General features: G+C 55.8%; 8 protein-coding genes and 1 non-coding gene across 9 annotated transcripts; 4 read left to right on the forward strand and 5 right to left on the reverse strand.

Moving 5' to 3' along the window:
• Positions 1-218: 218 nt before the first annotated feature.
• Positions 219-1,075, reverse strand: GLRG_02857 (COPI associated protein; the record flags this gene model as incomplete). The annotated part of the gene is made up of 6 exons (XM_008093542.1): positions 219-391; positions 471-539; positions 592-606; positions 679-722; positions 885-956; positions 1,056-1,075. 6 exons carry the CDS (start codon positions 1,073-1,075, stop codon positions 219-221), a joined length of 393 nt encoding a protein of 130 aa, XP_008091733.1.
• Positions 1,076-1,827: 752 nt separating this feature from the next.
• On the forward strand, positions 1,828-4,470 carry GLRG_02858 (translation elongation factor G; the record flags this gene model as incomplete). Its single annotated transcript, XM_008093543.1, has 3 exons — positions 1,828-2,007; positions 2,064-2,124; positions 2,255-4,470. 3 exons carry the CDS (start codon positions 1,828-1,830, stop codon positions 4,468-4,470), a joined length of 2,457 nt encoding a protein of 818 aa, XP_008091734.1.
• A 463-nt stretch (positions 4,471-4,933) lies between these two features.
• Positions 4,934-5,005, reverse strand: GLRG_13084. Its single transcript has one exon. It is a non-coding gene; the product is annotated as a tRNA-Met (tRNA).
• A 409-nt stretch (positions 5,006-5,414) lies between these two features.
• Positions 5,415-7,064, reverse strand: GLRG_02859 (glycosyl hydrolase family 47; the record flags this gene model as incomplete). Its single annotated transcript, XM_008093544.1, has 1 exon — positions 5,415-7,064. The coding sequence occupies one exon, from the start codon at positions 7,062-7,064 to the stop codon at positions 5,415-5,417; it is 1,650 nt and encodes a 549-aa protein (XP_008091735.1).
• A 1,425-nt stretch (positions 7,065-8,489) lies between these two features.
• GLRG_02860 (uncharacterized protein) lies at positions 8,490-9,520 on the forward strand (the record flags this gene model as incomplete). Its single annotated transcript, XM_008093545.1, has 3 exons — positions 8,490-8,907; positions 8,994-9,249; positions 9,328-9,520. The coding sequence occupies 3 exons, from the start codon at positions 8,490-8,492 to the stop codon at positions 9,518-9,520; spliced, it is 867 nt and encodes a 288-aa protein (XP_008091736.1).
• A 965-nt stretch (positions 9,521-10,485) lies between these two features.
• On the reverse strand, positions 10,486-11,621 carry GLRG_02861 (uncharacterized protein; the record flags this gene model as incomplete). The annotated part of the gene is made up of 2 exons (XM_008093546.1): positions 10,486-11,362; positions 11,437-11,621. The coding sequence occupies 2 exons, from the start codon at positions 11,619-11,621 to the stop codon at positions 10,486-10,488; spliced, it is 1,062 nt and encodes a 353-aa protein (XP_008091737.1).
• A 2,640-nt stretch (positions 11,622-14,261) lies between these two features.
• GLRG_02862 (cupin) lies at positions 14,262-15,081 on the forward strand (the record flags this gene model as incomplete). The annotated part of the gene is made up of 2 exons (XM_008093547.1): positions 14,262-14,422; positions 14,481-15,081. The coding sequence occupies 2 exons, from the start codon at positions 14,262-14,264 to the stop codon at positions 15,079-15,081; spliced, it is 762 nt and encodes a 253-aa protein (XP_008091738.1).
• Positions 15,082-15,798: 717 nt separating this feature from the next.
• GLRG_02863 (major facilitator superfamily transporter) lies at positions 15,799-17,551 on the reverse strand (the record flags this gene model as incomplete). The annotated part of the gene is made up of 4 exons (XM_008093548.1): positions 15,799-16,145; positions 16,224-16,407; positions 16,479-17,279; positions 17,348-17,551. 4 exons carry the CDS (start codon positions 17,549-17,551, stop codon positions 15,799-15,801), a joined length of 1,536 nt encoding a protein of 511 aa, XP_008091739.1.
• A 5,632-nt stretch (positions 17,552-23,183) lies between these two features.
• On the forward strand, positions 23,184-24,716 carry GLRG_02864 (beta-glucosidase; the record flags this gene model as incomplete). The annotated part of the gene is made up of 3 exons (XM_008093549.1): positions 23,184-23,549; positions 23,601-23,833; positions 23,885-24,716. The coding sequence occupies 3 exons, from the start codon at positions 23,184-23,186 to the stop codon at positions 24,714-24,716; spliced, it is 1,431 nt and encodes a 476-aa protein (XP_008091740.1).
• Between the last annotated feature and the right edge of the window lie 519 nt (positions 24,717-25,235).

Raw genomic sequence — 25,235 nt, forward strand, 5'->3', positions numbered from 1 at the left:
TTTTCCTTCTCTTCAGTATCTTGATTGCCGAAAAGAAAAGAAAATCCTCAGCAAATCCGATCCAACTATGCTCGTATAACAGTTTGAAATTTTATAGCGGGGAAAGAACCCGTGCCCTTTCCTCCCCACCAACGGTTTCAAGGCTGGGGGGAAGGCAAACAGAAGGCATCCGAGAATGACAATTTTGGTCTTGTGTGGTTGAAAAAGGGGCAACTAGCTTACACCTGCTCTGCGCCCCAGCCGCCATCGGCCTCACGCATGTTGGCTGGCGGCTCGATCTGGGGAACGAACTCGAGGACGACGTAGGCGACGCCGATGAGGCCGACAATGGAGCCGGCAATGACCTTGAAGACGTTGTCGGAGAGAAGAATGGAGCCAATGAAGATGTAAACTGTGAGGAGAACCGCCGCATTAGAATCGCCAGTGCTTCTTGCGCGAGGGTTTGTTCGCTTGGAAAACTTAAGACTTACAGACGCCACGGCCAATGAAGGAGAAAAGGAAGGACGCGTAACGAGAGACTTGAGGAGGAATTTGGAACTCTGGAAAACAGGTTAGAGAAGCTGCGCAATATACGAGAGAGTCATCAAGTACCGAGGAGAGCGGTGCCTAGTCGAGTCTTGATTAGCTATGTCACTGGCAAACAAGCGCATGCGAAGGCTTGAAAGAAGGGAAGCTTACAAAGACCGAAGATGATCACGTAGGCGCCAACAATGATGCCCTGGCTATACGAGTATGATAGTCAGTCAATATCCATAAGACGTCTCTGCCGCCCTGTGTCCTTTTCATTGCGCCGAGGGGGGTTCTTCGTCGCACGAGGAGCCGTGCGCGCGTGCGCATACGGACAGGGGGGGAGAGGTCCGTCGGAGGAGATGGGTGCGACGTACAAGTTGAAGTGGAAGAATTGAGCAATGCCGCCCAGGACCATGATGGTCGCGGTGGCCAAGTTGACGAGGCGACTGATGCGAGAGCCATGTGGTTAGCGATTTGCGATTGCGCCTAGAAGATCTAGAGAGGTGCAGGGTAGCTCTGCAAGGGTTTTGTTTGGAGGGACCTACAAGGTGTCGGAGAGCTCCATTTTGACGGATATGCGATTGCGGATGATGTAAGGAACGGACACGAGTTCGATGTCGGTGGTCGGGATAAGTGGCAGAAGAGAAGGAGAAGGAGAAGAAGAAGCTGACGTGGATGGAGTAGCTAGGCAGCCGAATATCGTGGGTTTGGGAGAAGATGTGTTGTGTCTTGAGTGGATGTGAGGGAGCAAGGTGGATGCAAGGTGTGACGTCCGAAAAAAAAGGCTGACGAGTCAAGCTCGGTTGTGTTTGGCTCCTGAAGCTGGGAAGCCAAGCAGGTTAGATACAAGGAATGGCGGTGGATACCAGATGGGAACAAGTACTGGTACCCGCCCGAGGCCAAGTCGCATGCGCAAAGTATATGCCCCTTTGGCCAAGAGTAAAGTACTGAGTACTGCCACCAGCCACGTGCGGACCGCCAGCCTCTCTCTGTAAGGGGGCTCTCAGTGACACTAACACCCGCTCTGACAGGCGCCGGATGGGAGCTCAGTGACCGCCTTCCGTAGTTGGCCTGTGAGGATTTGCAGCGCGGATTGGCTGTTCATTGACAACGCTTAGCTAAGGTGAAGTTAGGAGAGCTTCACGCTATCAAGCTTTCAACAGCTTCGGTTCGGTTGAGGGTCTAATATCAGGACCTCTGCCGCATTCAATTGTTGCTCTCATTCGTTGCGCTGCGTGCTGCAATGTGAGTACGCTCATTCAATCATCTCATTCGTCATCGCTTGTACAATAACATTTGCTTCATGTCCTGGTGGTCATGTTGATGCTTCGAGCTTCAATACCCAAACAGCGGCCCATTGGCCGGCTGCCAGGGCGAGCTCTGTTCGCAGGTATCGTAAGCTTTCGGAGGTCAATACACACTCCTCCGGTGCAAACGAAGCACCACTCTCTTATCAAAGATATCAGAAACATCGGCATCATCGCCCATGTTGACGCTGTAGGTATCCATCCGATCCGGGACTTGCGCTGGCAAGCTAGCTGACGCCGTCACAGGGCAAGACAACAACGACTGAGCGCATGTTGTACTACAGCGGCGTGACGCATCGTGTAGGAGGTGTGTGGTGTCAACCAGAAATCTCACTCAAACCCTTCAAGCCCAGCTCCGCTACCCCAGTGGATAAGAATTGTGGCTCGGAGCAGAGAAGGATTTTCGTCAATAGTTCCGGCTGACGACAAAACTATAGATGTCGATGCAGGAAACACAGTGACTGACTTCCTCGACCTGGAGCGGGAGAGGGGTATCACAATTCAGTCAGCAGCCATCACTTTCAACTGGCCACTGCCTGAGGAGTGCCCGCAGGGCACAAAGCCGAAAACGATCAACCTCATCGACACTCCAGGCCATCAGGACTTCAGGTTCGAGGTTGACAGATGTCTACCGGTTCTTGATGGCGCCGTATGTATCATTGACTCAGTCAAGGGCGTGGAAGCTCACACGGAGAGAGTATGGGCTTCGGCGCACGACCACAAGATCCCTCGCATCGTCTTCGTCAACAAGCTCGATCGAGACGGCGCTTCCTTCCGCAAGTCAGTGCTGGAGATCGGGTCCCGCCTGAATGGATGGCCGCTCGTTTGCCAGATTCCATGGTGGGACGGCGACCAGTTCGTGGGCGTGGTTGACGTTATCGACCGCGTTGGTTACCGGTGGAAGTCGGAGAAGCAAAAGACCAAGTACGAGTTCGCAGATCTGCAAGAGGTGCTCTCAGGCAATCCCCTGCTTGAGGAGATCGAGACAGCTCGCGAGAGGCTCGTGGAGGGACTTGCTGAGTGGGACGAGGTCATCATGGACTTGTTCGCGGATGACCCTAGTAAGATCACCGGGAAGATGTTGAAAGACAGCATCCGAAGAGCCATCCGTAGCGGTGATGGTGCTGTCATCCCTGTGCTAGCGGGTGCAAGTTTCCGCCATATTGGCGTCGAACCCCTGATGGACGCCATCGTCGACTATCTCCCCAGTCCAGACGAACGCCCAGAGCTCGAAGTCCGTGCAGGCCCAGCCAAACATAATCTGGTACAGCTTCTCGGGAAGAACACGGAGAAGAAGTCTGGTAACCACCGTGTCGCGGCTGTGGCCTCGGTCTTCAAAGTCTTCAACCACCCCAAGGAGGGGGTTTTGAGCTTCGTGCGGGTCTACTTTGGCGAACTCCACAGGAATTCGTCTACCTGGAACACGCACAGCCAGCAAGCTGAGCGGCCGTTCGGCCTATTGCAGATCTCTGCGGCGAAGACGGAAGACATACAGCACCTCGCCACGGGCCAGATCGGCGCCATCAAGGGCCTGAAGAAGGCACGTACGGGCGATACGCTTATCACGGCCGTAGCTCAGAGACAGCTTCCGGACTCACTCAAGCACATCCAGATTAGACCGCCAGAGATCCCCCCGCCGGTGGCTTTCCTCGCCATCGATCCGCACGGCACAACTGCCGCCAAGGAGCTGGAGATCGCGTTGGATAATGCATCCCGAGAGGACCCCAGCTTGAGGTGGAGCCGCGACGAGAAGACGGAGCAGTTCATCCTCCAGGGCATGGGCAAGCTGCATCTGGACATTGCCGTCTACAACCTAAAGCAGAACCCCAAGGTTCAGGCCGACTTCGGCCCCATCGAAGTCGACTACAAGGAGTGTCTCACCTCTACAGTTGGACCGCACCACGTCACTTTCGACAGGGTCGTCGCGAGCAAGTCGGGCAAAGTATCGTGCAGCGCCGTCCTCGAGCCCCTGGAAGAGCATCACCGCCAAGCCGCCCTGGAGCCCACCATCGAGCGCGACGGCAACATGATCCACGTCATCATCAACCTTCCGGAGGACGGCACGGCCAGCTTCGATCCGGAAGAAGCGCGCCAGCAGCTTATCAACGGCGTCGTCTCCGCCGTCGCCCGCGGCCCACGCCGTGGCTCCCCAGTGCAGGGCTGCCACATCACCATCACCGTTGACGCGGCATCCACGGAAAACCCGTCGGGTGGTCACTTCACTGGCGCAGCGTCGCGCGCGGTGCGCGAGGCCCTCCGCGAAGCGCACACCGCTCGCCAGGCCATCGGCATCCTCGAACCTGTCATGCTGGTGCACATCAGCTGTCCCGAGGCGGCGGCTGGCATGGTGCAGCATGACATCAGCTCCGGGGCCGGCGGACACGTGCTTGAGGTCAACGACAAGTCGGCCGAGTCGAGCTCCCGGATTGACGTGAGCATGATCTACGCGCCGCCGGACCCGTATGAGACGGTGGCGTCGCTGCGGGGGAAGAAGTCGATGGCGCGGACGGTGGAGATTGTGGCCAAGGTGCCGTTCAAGGAGGTGCTTAATTTCGACGAGCATCTCAGGGGTAAGACCGGCGGCCGACACTCGATGACGATGGCGTTTGACAGCTTTGACCGCGTCGTTGGCTCGAGGGAAAAGGCATTGTAAAAGAAGGCGCGCATGAGTGCATGTATAATATAGTACGAGGGAACGGCCCTCACGGATAAGGGTCGTCGACTGTACAACCGTAAAACTTCTCGCTATGAAACCACAATACGCAGCTTCTAGTGCTGTTTGAGGATGACCCGGAGCCGCCGCTTCCATGACAACCACGGCCCAAGTCGTTTTGAGCAAAGCCGCCCCCGGGTGTTATTGACTGAGACCCACACACCACCGGGTGCCGGCCCGGTCGAGCCCAAAAGGACCCGGCCTGCTGCGCGATAGATGATTCTGACCAAGCGGCATTCAACATTCGAAGTATCCGTACCTTGGTATGAGAGGAACCAGACAGAAAAAAATGAGAAAGAATACCCACGTCGACCACTGCTGAAAAAAAGAAAAAAAAAAAAAGAAAAAAAAAGAGGAAATGGGGCTTCTCAAGGTAAAAAGAAAAGAATGTCAAAAGAATAAATAGCACAACCTGGTTTCGATCCAGGGACCTCTGGGTTATGAGCCCAGCGCTCTACCCCTGAGCTATTGTGCTTGTGCTTCTGTGTTGTTCAAACTCCACAAATCAACCACTATGTTACCTAGGCGGTGGGGCTATGATTCACGCGCCCCATTCTTCGACTACGCCCGACGCCCAATCCGGCGCTCAAGGTCTCCAAATAAGCAAGCTATCGATGTGCCCAAATCAAATCACCTCCTTGGAAAATGTTGGTTCGAAGTGTTGAGTAATTGGGCGCGACGGTGGTTGTCTCGAGAAGCGCAGCAATGACGGTTTGTACTTCGGCTCGCAACATGGTCACCTGCACGCCACGTTGGGTCTCGGAAGCATCATTTCAGTACCCACCCAACGTGCACGTTTCTCTGTCACGGCAGGTGGGAAATTCAACTCTTGACTAATCATGTCATAACAAGCATCAACAGCCTTGCGGTTCGAGCCCATCCGTTTACTTCCACCGCCTGAAGGGGTGCGCCTCCGTGTTGAACACAAACTCGTCCAAACTCACCAGACCCGGCTCGCTAAAGATGAGGTAAAAGTACTTCAACGTCTCCCCCATCCAGAACGATTCCATCGAGTCGGCCGCCGGCGGCCTCCCCTCCGCCGTGACGTCCCAGACCGCCGTGTTGGCCAAGTCCGTGGTCGTCGCGTTGTCGATGGCCGTCCACATGTCCCACGCGGCCTCGAGCAGCGCCTCGTCCGCCGTGGCGCGGTACATGACGAAGACGCTCTCGATCGCTTCGGGACGCAGGATGTACCTCCTATCCGGGACGGCGGAGAATCCCTTGACAAGGCGCTCCTGACGGATGACCTCGTCGGCCGACCGCTCGTCGTCGTCGTCTGAGCCCTTCTGCGCGCGCTGGAGCACGTGATTCTTCCATAGGCTCTCGTCCCACTCGCACTCCTCCTTGGTCGGGCAGGGAACCATGTAGAACGTCTCGGGCATGATTCCGTGCGGGAAGACGCGGTAGGTGTAGATGCATCCGTCCACGAGCTTCCGCGCGAGGGCGAGCTGGTCTGGATGGTTGAAGAGCTTCCCGCCGAGGGCCATCAGCCCGCCCATGAAGCAGACGAGGTGCTGGCCCTGAGGCTCGTGCTCGATGCCCGATTTACGGGAGTGCGCCTGGCCTGCGATTAGGATGTCTTCCTTTCCAGGCGTCATGGGGCGGAATAGGTTGTGCTCGATAGCCGGGGCGATGGCTGTCTCGTACATGGTCTTGTACATTGGACTACGGCCGCCAACGAGGGCGGACATTTTGGGGAGGTATTCGTAGAGGGAGTCGGCCATGGCACCGAGGGTGAAGTCGTCGCCCTCGTAAAACACCTCTTTCTCTGGATTCACCACGAGAGGCCACAGCCCGGGCAGGTTGGTCTTGTTCTGCTGCGCTTCAAATATCTCCATGATGCGCTGCGTCGCGTCCCACCATTTCGGGTCTCCCGTTAGGATCGACAGGCGGGTGAACTCCATGGACAGGCTTCCGATTTCAGCAACTAGCTCGCCGTTGCCAACTTTCTGCGGCTCGCCCTTTGCGGCATCACCGACCTTCCACCGGGTGATGGGCATGCGGTTCGGCGTGTCGAATGCCTTGTACAGCATCTCGCCAACCTCGGCCGCCTTGCGGAGCAGGCGGATGTCACCGCTCAGGTCGAAAGCCGAGAGGAAACCACCAAGGTATCGAATGTTGGTCTCGAAGACGTTGATTTCGTCCAAGTCGGTTTTTGTGAAGTCGATCGTCGCGGCGGCCGCCGCGGCGTCAGAAAACTCGTCCTTCATGTCCATGATCCACAGCGTGTCGAGGGAGTCCACAAGAGTCGCGGCCCAGCCTCCAAACGTGTTCCGGCGGCCCCCTGATCCCGGCGTAAGCTCGTCGGCGAGCCAGGCGTGCTCGCGGTACGAGGCCCATGCTTTCGAAAAGGCTTGCTTGACGGCCTGCTGGCGCTCCTCGCGGACGCGGCGCCGGACGCTGCTTTCGGGCGGGAAACGGGCCTGGACCTGCGGAAAGCGGACAGAGGGCGCAACGGGGAGTTGCCGAAGCTGAGCCGCCGGGTGGTTGATCTTGACTGTTCTCCAAAAATACGATTTGTCCTGTTCTGTCATCCATTCTACTGGCTTTGGCGGCAGTATAGATGACGATGATGATGGGAATGCGGGAAGGGCTCCATCGTTGTGCCAGAGGAGGAATAGAAGGAGGGAGACGGGAAGACCTAGGAGGACAATACCCGGCAATTTCCGCCTTCCTAGTAGCATTTTGTGATATGGTGCCCGTCGTCCTCTTGAGTGTTGGGCGTGAGTGGTCAGGATGATGAAAGAGCTGAGATGGTCTCGGAAGCTTTCTTTGTCTTCTTTTGACCTCCTCCTCCTCTAGCTTCTCTCATGCGACGTGACGGGCAACGCGGTCGGATTCCTGTCCTTATCGCGTCCGTTCGCTTAGGATTGGCGCGACGTTTTTGGGCCCGTTTGAGTTGGCTCTGCTTGCTGTGCCGCTACCAGAAGAAGAAGGAGGAGAGGGGTTGGAAACCCGGCGCTTAATATGAGTTGGGTGGTGAGGGAACCCCTGATGCTGTCGCGGTTGGTTTGAACCTTGATTGCACGCATGCCAAACTGCATAATGTATATTGGCAATTAACCCGCTCTAGGAGGAAACTACAGCGCCTAGTCGCACAAGGCTGGGTGTCGGATACAGTTCCTTCGCCCGACGCTTTGTTTGTTCGAGCCGGGGTCGTGTTGTAGGCCCGGATCTGAGGGTGGTTGCTGTGCTGCGTCATGGTTATACACTCCCGCGCTTGGACGGTTTCCCTTTGTCCTAATTGTGTTTTGTACTCCGTCGTCTAGTTGGTGTTAAATTAACAAACTTGGACATCGCCTTTGGGAGTTGCGGATGGTGTGGGAAAGTACTTAAGGTGCGCCATCTTTTTTGTCAACCAGGTGGCCAGTCTGGCACAGACAATATGCATCAAAGGCCACCCCAACACTCAGTGAGTCAAGTCCTCATTTCAACTTAATGCAGTTTACCATCCTGTCGGGTCGGAAAACCCGCCTCTCAACATCCATGATTGGTTATACTCCCTGCTAGCTTGATCCTACAGTCTTGGGTCATCTTGGCCGTCCTACCACGACAATGGGTTATGAGGTTGAAATCTCGAACCAGCGGGCAGTCCAGGGACATGAAGGAAAACCGACCGGGTTGATGGCTCTCCGACACTGGGGCACAACATGCCTCGGAAAGCTTTTCAGAGTCACCCAGAATACCGATGTAGGAGGTTGAATAGGTTGGGCAATGACGCAGTTGTCGTCTGGCCAAGGGTTCTGTGAGGGCGGCGAAGGACAGGGTGCTTTGGCAACTGGGGAATGATTGATAATATCCGTTTGCACCTCGCGAGCCTGCTTTCTTTATTTTCTCTGCCTACTCCACTTACAGCGAGACCGAGTTGTCGGTCTACGCAGACTTGACAGAGAATCTGGAGTTCGGGACTGCTGACCGGTGACTGCCGGCCCACGGCTTCATTATCCCGTTTCTTCAACATGTTTCCGCCTTTGACTTTGTCTCTTCTCATATTTTTCCTCTTCTCCAGGGTACATGGAGTGTGTTACTACCCCGACAGCAGCATCGCCCCCAACGATACACCATGCCAGGACCGAACGGCCGAATCTGTTTGCTGCGGGCAGGGCTACGCGTGCCTCTCGAACGGCATGTGCCAGGCGACGGGGAGAGAACTGCAGAAAGGGGGCGCGACGGAACTCGTACGGGGATCTTGCACCGATCGTTCGTGGAGGAGTTCGAGCTGCCCGCTGTTTTGCATCAACCCAGAGACGGATAACGTTACGGGTGGCATCGGGATTGCGAAGTGCCAAGGGACCGTGGAGGAGCTGTACTATTGCATCAACACGGTGCAGGACCGGGTCAACTGCACAGCGAAGCAGAACGTCTTGTTCTTCCAAGGTGAGCCCTAGCATCTTTCCCGGTCACCTACACCGTGTCTCCATTTGGCCGTTGCAAGTTCGTCCGCTAACAGTCGGCCCATCCAGGGTCTCCAACTGCAATCACAACTATCGGTGTGGCAGCTACAACAACCCCGGCGTCGTCGTCGTCATCAACAATATCTGAATCGGTGACAGCAAGCTCAACAGTTACATCTCACCTTTCCTCTAGTTCGTCCAGAACACCGAACTCGAGCTCATTACCCTTGAGCAGTGCTACCAGCGGCCCAGAAAGCATCCCAGAGAGCAGCCCAGCATCCGGCTCCAGCAATCAGAATGTCACCATCGGCGCTGCTGTTGGTGCGTCAGTGGGCGCGCTGATATTAGGAGTCGTTTGTACCTTGTTGTTCGTCTTTCTTCGCCGACGGAGGCGCCGTGATAGGGCAGAAAGCACGGCGACGCACCTGCCTATACAACACGACGCGCCTGTTGCACCGCCTGATCCATATGTCAGCCCGCCTCCTCACAACAGCCAGGTATACGAAGTGCCGAGAAAATGGGTGCCACCCATGGTGCAAGACCACTACGGTCCCCAGGAGCTCCCAGGATGGCAGCCAGAGCCTCGCAGGGGCTAAGTCATCCGTTCTCGTTCAAAGTAAACGGTACCCCTGCGGCTCAGAAGCCTTTTGTTATCTCAAGATACCATGCCTTTCATGATCACAAGCAGTCGGTCTGACAACGTATAACGAGACTACTAGAATGCCAGTGAGCCTCTGATTGTGAAATGTGCTGTGAGAGCTAGAAGTGGTGTAGGATAATGTATAAATCACGTCTTAATCTTGCATTCTGGCCCTTATCACCGCGATTGGCAAGGAAGGTTGTTCTTTGCGTATGATAAGGCAGAGCTGAGAAGTTCTGGATCCAGTCCAGAGGCGAGGTCGACTACCAAGCTTCTCAAGGCAAGTTTCCCACCTACCTGGTTAATAGAGAATGGCGGCAATCAGGCTCACCGCGTTAAATATACCGCTGTTACGAAGTAAGCTCCGAACTTGACCAAACACGCCCGGATCCCTGTCGTGCTTTACATTCTCTTCTGGTTTTCGAAAAAGATAAATGACATCGAGGCACCCCACGCGGATGACATGTGTGGCGATTGGGCTACTAGAGAGACCGCGAGTCTTCAAACAGATGGCCAGGCAACATACGTTGCTGTGTTGAATCGTCCATTACTTACTGTCGCTACCCATCCCGTGATGCCACCACTGATCAGTAGTGAACTTCAGAGTTGCCGTGAGGTAAGCTTCATACCATACTACAGATATGGCTATCCCCTCATGAACGAGGGACTTGTCACATGACTGTTATAGAAAAACCAGCGAGGGAGACTGAGAGCCAGTCTATTATTTATACTACTGGCAATTGCCTCCTAAGGTAAATAAAATAGTACGGCAGTCTATAGTGCTTACTCCGTTAAACCGCGGAAGAAGCAATGCCTGCCTTTCTAGTTCATATATAGAGTCTCTTCTTCAATATATATATATATACTTTTGTAAACAAATCTAGTCTCTGATCGGAATAGCCAGTTCGTTGTTCTCCGATTCTAGGCCAGCAGCGCATCAACCTTGGCCGTGATGTCGACCAGCGGCCACTCTGTCCGGTTGCCCGCTAACGTGCCGGGGACGATTGCGTCCGTGAACCACTCGGACACGGCGTAGACGCTGCCGCCGATCTGCACCGTCGTCACGCTGGCCGCGCCCTCGGCCGTCAGCGGACCGGGCACCGTCCCCAGCACCTCGGCCTCGTCCCACGAGGCGTCCCGCGAGCGGAGCACCACGGTGCCGGCGGCGTCGTCCGAGACGAGGATGACGGTGCCGTTGTAGCGCGAGGGGATGGAGACGCCGTCGAGGGCCGTGCCGATGAGGGCCGCGCCGGACAGCGGGACGCGGACCGGCGTCCCTTCGGCGGCCGACAGGTTGAAGCGGTACATCTGCCCGTCCGAGCTGTCCACGACCAGCAGCGACCGGCCGTCCGGCGAGGTGACGAGGCCCGAGAAGCCGTGAACCGTGTGGTCGGGGGGCGTTCGCAGGTACCAGGCGGCGGCGTCCCCGCCGTCGGCGCTGACGCGGATGATGCTGCTGGGGTAGGTGCCGAGGGCGAAGGTGGTGCCGTCAGCGGCGTGCGCCGTGTCCTGGAAGCCGCCGTACACGCCGCCCGTGACGGCGGTGAGGTTGCGCCGCCACAGTTCCTGGCGGGAGCTGAGGTCGTACTTGACGAGGAAGTTGTCGCCCGCGATGTTCTGGCCTGACGTGTCGAAGGCGCTGCCGGCGTCAACGATGATGGAGAGGCGGTCCAGGGGATCGCGGCGGACGCCGCTAGCGTGCAGGAGCGGGTTGAAGCTCAGGCCCGACAGGGAGATGGTGTCGACGATTGAGTTTGCAGAGGGGTCCCAGACGGCCACGGTGGCATTGTAGAGGACGCTGAGAAGAGTGTTAGATCATACATCTCGGGGAACACCGGTCGGGGGGGGGGGGGGGGGGGGCTGGTGATGTACCTCAGATACGCAACGCAGCGCTTTGTGTCGTAGTCGGCGTTTTCGGGATACAGTTGAAAAGCCGAGATCGTCTTGTCTCCTGAGACGGGAGCACAGTCCTTGCTGGCGGAAGAGCTGATTGGGCTAGCCAGACTGGCCGGCAAGGCCAGTAGGGCTGGCAGAAAGACAGCGAGCGTGTTGATCATTATGGATTAAGACGGAAGGGCTACTTGCTGCGAACGCCAAGAAGAAGAGGCCGCATGCTGTTGATGGCAGAAAGCAGGTACATTTAATAAGAGCCCGGGATCCGACGGGATCTAACCTACGCGTTCCGATATAGGCACAGTTCCGAAGGGATACAGAGAATCAGGGGCGCTGTGGAGGGCGGCAGTTGCATCGAAGACGCATCGTAATTTAAAAACACCGGCGTATATCCCCAGATTGCCTGACTCTGTCACCGCCGTCTTTCCGAGGTAGTATTTGTCTTTGTAAGTTTTGCGTGCGATGTGCTACTGACTCTGGCAAACGTTCCTTTCGAGGTGGACCCTGGGATGTTGAGTAGCACCCGCGGGTGTAGGGTGGGATCGGCGGGTACGACATTTATCCGGCATCACAACGCGGCTTGTGTTTTGTTTACTAAGGCAGCCGTCGCCAACGACTCGTAGCCAAAAACAAAAATAATAACAATAAAATAGTAAAAAACACGTAAGAACGGATTCATCAATTGGGTCGCTGCCGGTTAATGGAACCCCAGCGTTAGGTGTCGTTTTCGATCTCGAACTGTAAATATCGATATACTAAAGGACTGAACCTATACAGTAAAGTGTCAGCTCCGCTGCTCCCTTCATTCACTCAGCAATTGGAGAAGATGGCCCGAGTGTACTAGGTGACATGGTGTAGTATGGAACAGCGACACTCGCTCATAGCACGACTTCAACCCTGGATACCATCAACGCTATTCTTCCGCCTAACATCAGGCCGCTTTTCTTGGGAGACCATCCGAATAGCAAAGGGGAAGCCAGTGAAAGGATCCCAAATTCTCGCGCATATGTGTTCCTTTGGACGTGACGGTCATGTCAAAAACCTCGTGTGGATGGGTAGTAGAGCCATATCCTCAGTGGTGCGCCTGTGACCCAGAGTTATGGGACTAGTATACGGGAGGATCGGCAACTGTTCTCGTCCGGAGACTTCCAGCAGTAGTCTCGGCTAAGGTTTGCTCCGAACCAGCCCCGCGGCACCCAGTTCCGCCAACATACAATCCTCCCTCTGCCAGCATTGAGCAGGCGGGGCGCGGACCGACGTATTGCGCCCGCTGCTGTCCGTACAGGAATGTAGACTCTGGGCGGCTTACACCAAATCCTCTTCGGACCGACCGAAATCTTTTTGTCTGACCGTTGAGCTGATGTCTGAAGGTTTAGACGAATGATGTACACAGGACCTCACGTCACTTCGGAAGAAGGGCACTAGGTTGTGCAACCCCGCATCATCCCCAAATCGTGCTGATCAAGCCCGGCTATTCTTGGACCAGCGGTCTAGTTAACGTGTGTATCGTCCAGGCTTCCAGTCAAGTCGGGAAGATGGCGGCGGCGGGGTGCTAATAGACATGGAGTCGGATCAGTAGATGGCAATCAACATCTTCGCTGTGGTTTGTACGTGTAACCGTCGAGGCTTTGGCGGAGGAATCGCAGCAGTGAAGGGCATCCGTGTAGCCGATTAGGCGCCGAACAACGGACGGCTCGCGAGGCCAAGAAGACCACCACACGTCCAACGCAGCGTTCTAGCGCGTCTCCACGTGGCCGACGTGGGGTCTCGGAGTGTCTGTGATCCGCGAGGCGTAGATCAAGGGTCGGCCGGGTTGCGACCCCCCCCCTTCTCTGCTTTCGACAGTTGGCGATCCTTCGCCCAGCCACGCGCATGTCGGTTGGCGGAGGAAACAAAAGAGACGTTCCCCTGTGCGGCGTGGGTTGGGGGTGTTGTTGGTGTGCGGGCTGGAGTTGGGACGGTCGTAGTGCAGGGGGGGAAGCCCAGCATGCGCTTAATTTGTTTCCCTCGACGTTATTTTTAGGCGGCAGGGCACCAGAGAAACAATAAGACAAGCGCCGATGGTGGCTTTGCACTGCCCTACAAAGGGCCGGGCATGGCAGGCTCCGAATGAGCGGAACCAATCAGGCGTCGATCGCCAACAGGGGTGGGAGGTTCGCGGAGGTGTCTTGTCTGCAAGCCTCATTGGCCCGGGGCCGCAGGAAACATTTCAGTCCTTTGCAGAGGTGGAATAAACAACAACTGGACCTATCATCAACGACAAACTTGCGCGCAGGATTGCGCTGCGGCCCGGGTTTGGCAGGGGACTGCAGACGGCTGACTAGAGCCCGGTAGGTATGTACGGATATTTCCAACACACTTCGGACGACACAATACCCGGGTGACGATATCTCGGGAATACTGTTTGCTGCTCCTCTCACCTCTCATCCATCGACCCGCACTCAGCCCCAGCCCCAGCCTTTCCTGCATGTTGGTTGACGATGACCTACATGTCTTGCGCTGAAGGAATCCAAACTAGTTTACATGTATGTCCCAGAGGATGCGGATTCTCTCGAGTATATAACAATGCCTCGCATCCCGTCACCATGATGACTTCTTTCTTGCATCTCATCACACAGTAATCACACAAGCTTTTCCGGTCTACGATTTCCTATCGTCTCTCATCTCTTTTCCTCTTTTTTTTCTCATTTCCTTGACGTCTCTGTTTCAGCATCTTCGTCTGCATCAGCCTGCCTCAGCAATAATCAGTCATCCGACCAAAAGAAATAAGAAACGAAAAAACCCCATTCAATAAATCAGACAAAATGCACTTCACTCCTGCCGCCGCCGCCACCATCTTGGCCCTTGCCTCTTCGGCATTCGCCGCTCCCTACAGCAGCACCAGCCCCCCGGCGCAGACTTCCACCGCCGCTCCCGCTCCCGCTTCCACGCTGTCTCTCACCCAGCAGCTCTTCCTCTCCGACACGTGAGTCCACTTACACGCACTTTCCGAGCCCCGCCCCCAGACTAACAGCTCCACACAGCGCCGCCGACCGCTTCAAGCTCCTCCCCGATGACAAGCAGTTCGTCTTCGACTTCAACCAGCCCCAGAACAACCCCGGCAAAGGAGGCGAGCTCATCGCTGCCAACCGTAAGACCTTCCCCGCTCTTGTCGGCACTGGTAGCGGAATGGCGGTCGGTAGAGTCGGTCCCTGCGGCATGAACACCCTGCACGTCCACCCGCGCTCCGCCGAGCTCCAGATCGTCGTCGAGGGCCGCCTCATCACCGAGATGACGCCCGAGAACGGCGTCGTCGAGGCCGCCGACGGCAAGACCCGCCGCGTCATCACCACCGAGCTGGGCCCCTTCCAGATGACCCCCTTCTACCAGGGCTCCATCCACAGCCAGTTCAACCCGGACTGCGACGACGCCGTCTTCGTCGCGAGCTTCGCCGCCGAGGACTTTGGCACCGGCCAGGTCGCCGACAGCACCTTTGCCTTCAGCGACGACCTGATCGCCGCCACCTTTGGCCAGAGCATCGCCGGCGCCGACATCGACCGCGTCCGCAAGGCTATCCCCGCCAGCATCGCCCTCGGCGTCGACGAGTGCCTCAAGAAGTGCAACATCAAGAAGCGCTCCCTGTAGAGGGAAGACGTTGCCCACGGCGGTGCACGAGTACATGAAGCATCACGAACGATAATGAGATCCTGCGAGGGGCGGTAGATGTCGGGTCTTGGGTCGCATAGTATGGCGTTTCTTTTGGCCGGCCGTCATTTTGTTTGGGTCGGTTTCACGGCACGGTTATAGGCATAGGCTTGCATCAGCGTTTCTGTTTTCTACTTCACTTCTTCCATCTTTCAGCCTTCTTGTAACCTTTTCTCTTCTTTCTGTCTCGGTATGTCATGGCATGCTGGGTGGGAATAGAAGCAGCATTTTTTCTTTTCTTTTTCTTTTCTTTTTTTTAACTCAGAAAAACACCCTGTATATACACACTAAAAATACCACCAACACTCTTTTTGGAGGGGAAAAAAAAAACCCTGTATCTCGCCTCTCCATGTTCTCAGTGATGACAGCAGTCTAGACACTCGGGTTCTTTTGTATCCAAACAGCCCCGTACTCACTGAGCGGAGTCACCAGCGCGTGACCAGGGCTGTACACAAGCGTCGGACACATTATCTCTAGGACCATGGCCACATCATGTAGGCCCCTGACCATTGCAGCTGCTTTGGCAGAGTGGCTTTTCTACGGATGAGAACCGGCATGAGAGCCGTATGCATGATTCCATGGGAATTTCATTTATTGCTACTTCCGCCGTACCCATCAAACACCCCGATCACGGCCCTTTCGCCGTGGCCTACCGCTCTAGTATACGTACCTGAACCCGGCAGCCCGCTTCTCCTGCTTCAGATCGACGGGGAGCTTCTCGCCGCTCTCCGCCAGGGCCGCCGCGTCCTGCTCGGCCCTCTCCAGCTTCTGGTTCTCCCACTTGTGCAGGTACCGCAGCACGAGCGCGAGCGCGCCGACCAGCACGCAGACGGCCGTGTTGGCGCTGCCGCCTGGGATGTACTGCGGGCCCGTGCTGCTGGGATACAGGTAGCTCCCGTAGATGGTCGCCGTGTTGCCAATCATGTTGGCGATGGCGATGCAGGCCGACCGCTTGACGAGCGGCCGGGGGAAGGAGTTTGCCACCCACGACACAATTATTTGGTCTGCGAGTCCAAACATGTTAGCAAGTCGGTTCCGAGGAAGAAATGAAGGGAGGGGAGCCGGGGGGGGGGGGGGCTTACATGCACTAATGGCGCCCATTGGCATCAAGAACATGGCAAAGTAGCGGGCTCCGGTGTTGGTCGAGCCCGTGGCGATGGCGTTGCCAACGGCCGAGACGAGGGTGAGGCAAACGATGTGCAGAGAGCGGTCCTTCGTCTTGGCGGAGGACCAGGTGACGTAGAGGGAGGTGAGGAATGTCGCGGCCTGTCCATTCCCAAGTTAGCCAGAGGGCGCAGAGCAAACAACAACGACAAGACGGCCCGCAACCAACTTACCCACGCGGGTGCGGTGAGCAAAAGCGTTTCGATCTTGCCGTACCCCAGGGTGCCCACGATGGTCGGGAAGAAGTACTGGAACGTCTGCGAGACCAAACTGACGTGCTGCATCAGGACGAAGATGTACAGGCGGTAGTCGCGCACCGCCATCTTGACGCCGTCCAAAACGCTCTGCTCGCCGTACGTGTCGGCCTCCTGGATGTCCTCAATCAGGCGCCACGCGGCGTACGCGCGCTCTTCGTCCGTCAACCACTTGGTCGTGTGGGGGTAGTCGGGCAGAATCCACATGGCGACGAGCGCGAATGCGATAGCCGCCACTCCTTCGATTATGAATAACCAGCGCCATCCGGCGAGACCCATGTCTCCCTCGAGGCCTCCAAGGATCCCCGCGCCGAGCAGGCCGCCGAACATGTTGGCCAGCGCGTTGCCAGCGTATAGGTAGGCGATGCGGCGGGTCAGCTCGGCGCGCGTGTACCACGAGCTCATGAGGAACACGGCGCCAGGGAAGAAGGGCGCCTCGACAAAGCCGAGGAAGAAGCGGATCACTATGAGGTGCGCAAAGGTGTGCGCCGCAGCGTTGCAGGTCGACACGACGCCCCAAAGGCAGCACGAGGCCGCCAGGTAGAAGGACGGCTTCACGCGCGTCAGGAGCAGGTTCGAGGGTAACTGCATGAGGAGGTAGCCGACGAAGAAGATGGAGGTCGCGAGGTTGAAGTCGGTGCCCGTCATCCCCAGGTCCTTCTCGAGCGTCCCCTGCCGGGCCTGAGCGAGGTTGGAGCGGTCAAGGAAGTTGAGGAGGTACTGGACATTGTTAGAATGAATCTCCCTGCTTACCAGGCGACCCCCGGCGGGTTGATTATGAGACTCACCATGATTACGAGCATCGGCATGAGGCGCCGGTCCACACGCTTCAGGAGGGACTTGTCCATGGCTTTGTGCCACGCCTCATCTTGACCGGTGAAGTGCTGCGCCCATTCCGCTGGGGTTGGGTTCACGGCCGTGGGCTTGATGCTGACACTGTCGGCCTTGATGACGTTCTCGTCCTGTTCGATGCTTGGCTTATTGGCGTCCATCCCGACCGAGTATCCGCTATACGGGCATTAAGACAAGACAGGGTATGGGATATTGTGTAGATGAGCGAGGGACGACCTTGACGGGCGTTCCCGTGAGAATAGCTCGGGTATGCCCTTTTTGTACATGAGGGATCCATTACCCCGTGGGGATGAAGGCGGGGGAGGGGGGGATGAGGAGAAACTGCCCTGGCACGGCTTCGTGCTTCGGTAGAAGGACTACCGATACAGTCGAGCGGCATTCTGGCCGATCTCAAACGCGGGGTGGTTGGAGTCATGTCATGACAGCATTGCATGCGGGTGAGGTGCAGATCCGAGCGGCATCTCGAGACCCCGATTCGTCGATGCAACCTCGGACGTTTCTCTATCTCCGCGTTGGAGACCGGCACGAATACCGTGAGGTGTTGTTCGTGAGTCGTTCGTCCTGGAGGTGGCGACGTTTTCGTCTCAACAAACAGGACACCCGATGCTCGCACCAATTGGGAAGATGCGGTGGTCGCGTCCGGTGGCCGGCGGTAGTAGTCTAAGTGACTGCCTGTCTGTTGTTCCCCCTAGCCGGCTCCTCCTGCAGATCTGTATCCGTTGGGGATTTTTTTGAGCCGGGGCCGTCATCTCCAACTATCCTCGGCTTGCCTATTCCGGGACTTCAAAACTGACACTAGAGACGCCAACCGCGCAAAGACACATGAAGCGATGAGGGGTCGCGGGTTAAGCTTACGCTTGTCTCTCGGCAACTTTCACGGACAGGGTTAGCGTCTGGTTGTAGCAGCAAGTGCGTCGTTGCTACTCAATCCCCTTCTTGCGTCAGGAAACAAAGGCTTCCGGGGCCTTGTGTATTAAGACAACATTCACTTGGTCTATTTTCCCACTTACACATACAATGGATGGAATTTGCCCCCAAGGAGAACCTATATAAACACCGCAATGGTAGTCGAAAACGTCTTAGCCAACTAGTAGGCAAGCGTTGCCTTCCTAACTGGAGAACTGCATATTGTGTTTCCTGGCAAAAACTGCAGCGGCTGCAGCTTACATCTGAAGGAAGGCCGACTTATATCCTTACTGACCTCTGCCACCGTCCAGTGCGTATTCAGCAGTAATGGCCCGGATGCTCTCGATGGGCTTGCCATCTCAACCGCATCATATCGGAAGAGACGCTCGTTGGCTGGAGTGTTTCCTTCAGCATAGCAAGAGAGTACAGTGCCATGTACAAGTATGGTCGAGTATATGTACCGAGATACCGGGCAGACTGATAGGTCTAATCTTGGGCATGCCTGGCTCGAACGAAGCTACGGTTCAGATTGGCAGCTAAGCCGTGTATTGCCTCCTGTGAAAGCAGGATTAAATGGCCTTCTTAAAGGCGCGTTTGTACTAAAATAAAATAGCGACCGAACAAGATTGGCCGGACTAGAAGAATGATTGTATATGAGGATATGTAATGCCGGCCCGAAAGTCAAGCCTAACTGCATGATATAGGATTTACGGATTAGCACTTAAAGAAACAAACACCGAGATCATAAGTAGGCACCCTTATGAAGCTGTGTCAGCTCGTTGATGCTCTCAAGACGGAACTCATCGCCGTAGTCGACTAAAACCAATGAGCGCGAGGCCGATACCGACATGGTGTACTCAGACATCGCCCCAACTGACTTGGCCAGCCGCTGCAATACCAACTCTCCGTTCATCATCCAGCAACACGGCAAATACTATCTTGGAATGTCCTGGAACGGATGTATCACCGTCGATATATCTGAAGTTTGCTGGAGAATTGACGCCCTCGACCACCTCAAACCTGACCAACGACCAGCACGTTGAAGGGATTGTTCAGCTATAAAGGGGCCAGCGACAGCTCGACTTCACATGGACCGGATTGGGAATGAGTGCAATGTTACGGCCCTACAGCCACTCTCCATTTCATTTACAGAGACCCATCAAGCTTGTGTTCCGTTTAACAGACGTTGGAAACTGTCTAATGTAGAGGTAGAAAGCGATGTATCATGTACGTGTGTCGATTCCCGAAACCTATATCGTGGCTCATGGCTGAACCTCACGCCTCAAATACAACCATACTAGCAGCTGCTATCATGGAATATTGTCATCCGCGTTGTGTCCCTTGGCTCGCACTGGCAGTTGTTCCTTTGCCGAACTATATCCTCCTGGCTTATCGCCGACCGCCAAGAGACCCTTAGCACTCTCCTTTGGGACGGATCCTCCCACGCAGAGAAACATCGTTGTTGGCCTATATCTCCTTTAATCAGAAGGCGAACTTCAAGTGTTGGCTTGCGTTTCACATGTCACGTGCATGGCGGCTGGTGAATGGTTGGTTTGGTGGCTGGCATGTAACAAGCTTGTGAACCGGACATAGATCGATCGATGGCTGAAGCCCGATTCGCAGGTTCAGATCAACGTATTAAACGCAACCACAAATTGACTACAATTCCCGAGACGCTGTGGTCCAACAATAGGCGGAAATTAGCTGATGGCAACGCCTGGTGCCGAGTTTGTGAGATCCCCTTCATCTTACCATCCTACAAGTCGACATGAGAGGACCTAACATGATCAACTGCCGATAGCTCCAAACAAAACTAAGCCCGACTGCTCGCAGGTCAAGGAAAATATGTCAGCGACGAGCATCCAATCCATTCTATTGCGACATTAGAGACGTCGACTAAATAACGCGGGTCCATCGATAAGCTCTGTGCAATGGTACAGTCGCTTTTTAAGTAAACAGATAAGTCCTAGGATGGCTTGTCGTGTGATAGTATGCGCGGAGCAGGGCGTGCTCCATCTCATCAAAACAAGCGAACCATCTAGCGGGCGTGGTGTGATGTATGGACAAAACCCCCGCTTCAAGGGCAAATGACCGAGTGCAACCTGTTTCGTTTATTGGTTACTAGTGACCGGCAGAATGAACAAGGTATCATCAATGGAGTGTGCGGATTTTGGATATCCTCGTGCAAGAACAGAACCGCACTCGACTGGTATCTGGATCTCACTTCCGAGTTCCAGTACCGCAAGGACGGCATCGAGATTTAGACTTTCCGCGTTGTAGTGCTCGGCCGACCACTCTCGCGGACGTCTGAAGCCAGCCGGGTCCAGCAAGTGCGGCCAGCGTATGGCAACCACTAGAACAATGTTGCACAATTCATGTCGGCAATATCCTTACTTTGGCAAAAGGGTCCTAGGCATATGAACTGTAGCAACCAATGCCGCCCCCGGATCCATTGACCGTCGCTACGCAGTAGATCGCCTTTGGTGCTTTCAGTGACGCCTGACAGGACCAGGACCGCCTCTGCCGTCGGCTCGCCCACCTCGGAGGGAGGGGCGCTGGGGTATGGGGACTCACTCTTGTTGAGAAATCGATCCATCGGAGAATTGGCTCAGCCCTTTTCCTAAGAGCACAGAGCACGTGGGTCGAGAATGGTGGAAGAATTGGGACATGAGGCTCATGCAAGACGTCCACATTCCCCTTGCATGTTGTTCCGGTCTGCTCGACGAAGCTCGACGATAGGGTACGCGTAACTTGTAAGCGGAAGACTTCTCCTACTGAGGTGGCCTGCTTTGTGAAGGGGGTTGACGGGGTTCAACAGAGGACTAGCATGTTTCGGTATATGGCGCGAAGCGGTGCAGCGATCCTCCCCTCTCGAGGCGAGGCAAGGCCCGAGCTTGTTCTCTTGGCTTGAAAGGGGTGAGTTGGGGACGAGGAGAAGAGTTCAAACTTCGACAGGCGTGCGACCCACTTTCCTGAGCTTTCTAGGCCTCAACCTGGTGGAGCTTGTTCCAGGTATCGTGAGCTTTTGGTCTTCCAGAAGCAGTAGGCAAGGCCGGCTGGAGGAGGCATGTGGCGTTCTGTTGAAGAAGGTCGCGCTGCCGCGTTCCATTCCATGGTGGTAGCGGGTGTTTCTGACGGGGTAAGGGGGCAGAGAAGGAATGATTTATTCATGCGGCCTTTTCCTCCTCGTCTGTCTGTCGCTCCCAAACGGGAATATCCAGTTTTCAGGAGGTTGTGGGGGGCACAGCCAGTTACACTAGCAACTGGACAGGACAGGGAAAAGACAGAAGAAAAGATCAGGAAGGAAAGGAAAAAAGACAACTGAGGTACGTATCTAAGGGCACAGGTACGGATAGGTACACAGTGACGAAAAGGAAGGAAGAAAAAAAAAACAGCCACAACAAACAGTAAATTGTTCCCGGCATGCTTGTCATACAACATCCGCCCCGCTTGCCAATACCTGTCAACGTGGAATTAAGCTTGAAGGTTAAGATTGGATGACAAGAGGCGCGTGCTACACTACGGCCTGCGGGCTCTCTCATCATCATTATCATCATTGACGAATCACTTTGTCCATAGAACACGTCTCTTCTGAGCCCTTCGCGCCCAAAAAGTCAGTTGCGTAAGAAGCCTCATCTTAATCGCTCGCCCGAAAAGGCAATGCCCTCTCCTCGCTAGTTCAACGGCGTGATGGCAATCCCCCTCCCCCCCTGCCGTTTTTGTGTGCAGCCAGGCAGGCCAATCAGGGCCCGGTAGGACCGTGCGAGTGTACGTGACTTCGCGGCTAATGTGCGGAAATATGCAGACTTATGCAGGTACCGGAGTCTAGAAGTACATAAACACCAGGTACGTACTCTCCGCCTGCCTTACCATCCTCGGTCCCTTCAGCCCCCATGCGCTCATTTCGTTTAGCTACAGACGGCAACAACGGCTCGATCGCGCGGCGCACCCTCATTGGTTGCTTGGGGGGATTAGTCAAGCTTTGCTGAGACGATGGCCAAGTCTGATTGGCGAGCCCGTCCGAGGCCCAGAGCCCATGCCGATTTTCATAATCTCATTTCCCCAGGGCCTCGAATCCTTGGACTTATCCTCCTCGCGTCTTGGCTCCAGCAATTCGTCCAGCGTTACTATCGTGGCTCGTCTGCGCATCCCGGCCTGTCCGCCATGCATTGTTACCGTTCCGTCTTCGCCCACCGCCTCAATGTCGCCATGACCAACCAGCACCCTTGTGTCCGCCCCTCAAGGAGGCCTACCTACTCGAACCATCGGCTATCCTCCCCATTCTGGTTCTGGCATGTCCAGTCTAGCTACCTAGTAGGGGAAGGGGGGAGGGGATCGCGCCCAGGGTTGTATCGCCTCTCGATGCCTTTTTGCCCACGGCCTTACCCAGTCAGTAGTCAGTAGTGTAGACCAAGCGGCCAAGCGGCCAAATGTTCCCCAGGCTGAATTGGTGCCCCCCCCCCCCCCCCCCCCAGAATAATCGCCCTCTCTCATTTCATCGTCGACCCATCCTGCTACCTCCACCCACGCTCGTTCTCCTCTTCCTTTCTCTTGTCCTTGCACCGCATCCTTACGCCTTGCCCAGTCTCTGATTTGGAGACGTTCCGCTCTTTACACCGACATTCGCTGTCTCTACCCTTCCACGTCTGAAGGAATCACGTTCGCTACGAATCCAACACGCGCGCGCGCTGTTGCTACTTGATTTCCCTGTTTCCATGTTATAGCCTGGTACCCGACGCCCAAACTACAACCGCTGCTGTTCACCAACTCGCTGCGCCACCCGTCGACTTTCCAAGACTTGGCTCTTGCTTTTGATTTATCTCTGGAGGATATCACATCGACTCTCGACGAGACCCCGCTTCCCAGATGAAGCTCTCTACTATCCAGGCCGTTCTCGGCTCGGCCTTGGTTCTGCTGTCCGCCCAACCCGCCGAAGCGAATGATGGCTCTCACCGTCACCTTCACAAGCTGAAGGATGCCTTCAGGCTTACCAAGAAGACTGAGAAGCTTACCGAGAGGGCTCTTGTGCAGAGGACCTCTGACGGCAAGGCCATTTGCAGCTTGCCCAGCGATGGCGACCTGGTCCACGTGCCAGGCGCCTCCAACAACGGCTTCGCCATGAGTCCTGACCAGACATGTGTGGAAGGCAGCTACTGCCCATTTGCCTGCAGGCCTGGAAAAGTCATGGCGCAATGGCAGCCCGGCTCATCCTACACGTATCCGTCTTCAATGGTAAGAATCCTTCATGTTATCGTGGTCGGGTGCAATGGCTGACCAACCCAGAACGGTGGCCTCCTCTGTGGACCCGACGGCAAGGCAGTAAAGCCCTTCAAGAATTCGCCCTACTGCGTCGACGGCGCTGGCACTGTTGAGGTTTACAACGAATGTGGCAAGACCATATCTTTCTGTCAGACTGTTCTGCCCGGCAACGAGGCCATGCTCATTCCCAGCGTCATTGACAAGTCCATCACCCTCGCTGTCCCTGACCCCAGCTACTGGTGCGGCACGGCTGCTCAGTGAGTCTTTCAAGCCCCTCGAGCAGAAACACCATCGCTAATACCAGCCAGCTACTACGTCAACCCGCCAGGTGTTACCGATGAGGGCTGCATCTGGGGCGACTCGTCCAAGGCAGTAGGTAACTGGGCTGCCTACGTTGCAGGCGCCAACCAGGATGCTCAAGGTCGCACTTTCGTCACTCTTGGCTACAATCCCATCTGGGAGGGTTCGGCCCTCTCCAACACCAAGCCAACCTACGGTGTCAGGATCGAATGCCCTGACGGTGGCTGCAACGGCACGCCTTGCGCCATCGACCCCTCTTCAAGCGCAATCGGCGACGTGCTCAGCAACCTTGCCGGCACCGGCGCTGGCAACGCCAAGTACTGCGTCGTCACTGTTCCCAAGGGGAAGAAGGCCCACATTGTCGTCTTCCCTCTAGACGGTTCCGGTGGTAGCAAGCCCGATGACGATGAGAAAAAGAAGGACGATAAGGTCCAGATCATGGAGGCTAAACCTTCACCGTCCCCGTCCCCGTCGCCCGCTCCCACACCCACGCCCACGCCCACGCCCACGCCCACGCCGACTCCGACTCCGACCCCGACCCCGTCGCCTTCTTCTTCTGCCGCACCGTCCAAGAGCCCCAGTGTCAAACCCTCCAGCTCTGCTTCTGATCACTCCAAGACTGCGACTCCTACCGTCGTCCCCGGTATCTTCCACGAGAACGACAACTCAACGACGTCTTCCGTCGATTCCGGAATGACGACCTCTAAGCCCGCCGCTGCCACCGCGACGGAAGAGTCCGCGCCCGCGACCACCTCGAAGGAGAACGAAGGCGCCAAGCAAGGTGGTGGCGCTGTTGCCGGCCTCATCATTGCGGTTGTTGCAGCTACTTTCCTGTACTGATTGCAACTTCTCATCAACCGCACTTCTTCGCTTCGTCCCAGCCAGCAGCAGCAGCAGCAGCAGCAGCAATCCATTCTTCGCTTCAACGTCTACGCTCGTCAACGACGACACGGCGCCATCCCTCTTTTGCTGTCAACTCACCCCCGAAACCAATGTCTCGGACCCAGCCCGCTCAGTCGGATGTACCCTTTTAGGTCTACGGGCAAGCACGCTTGTCCCGTACGCTACCGCGCTGCTGGCTCTTCTTCGCTTCAAACCGCCGCTTACGACCAATGCGGCAAGTTTTTACATATACGCCGGTAACTAAGGGCACATTCATCATTTGCTACTTTTCTTGACGTACATACCGGGAGCTCGCGGCACAACCGCGGCGATTTAGTGTTTATTGTCTTAGCGTTCTTGTGCTCATGGCATGAGCAGGCAAAGCTTTCTTTCGGGTATCTTCTGCTCGGCTCCTCCGACGAGGGGCATTTTACACATCATCTTTTGGATTGATTTGCTTCTCATCTATACCCATTT

This window comes from Colletotrichum graminicola (genome assembly GCF_000149035.1).
Source record: "Colletotrichum graminicola M1.001 genomic scaffold supercont1.8, whole genome shotgun sequence".
Lineage (NCBI taxonomy): Eukaryota > Fungi > Ascomycota > Sordariomycetes > Glomerellales > Glomerellaceae > Colletotrichum > Colletotrichum graminicola.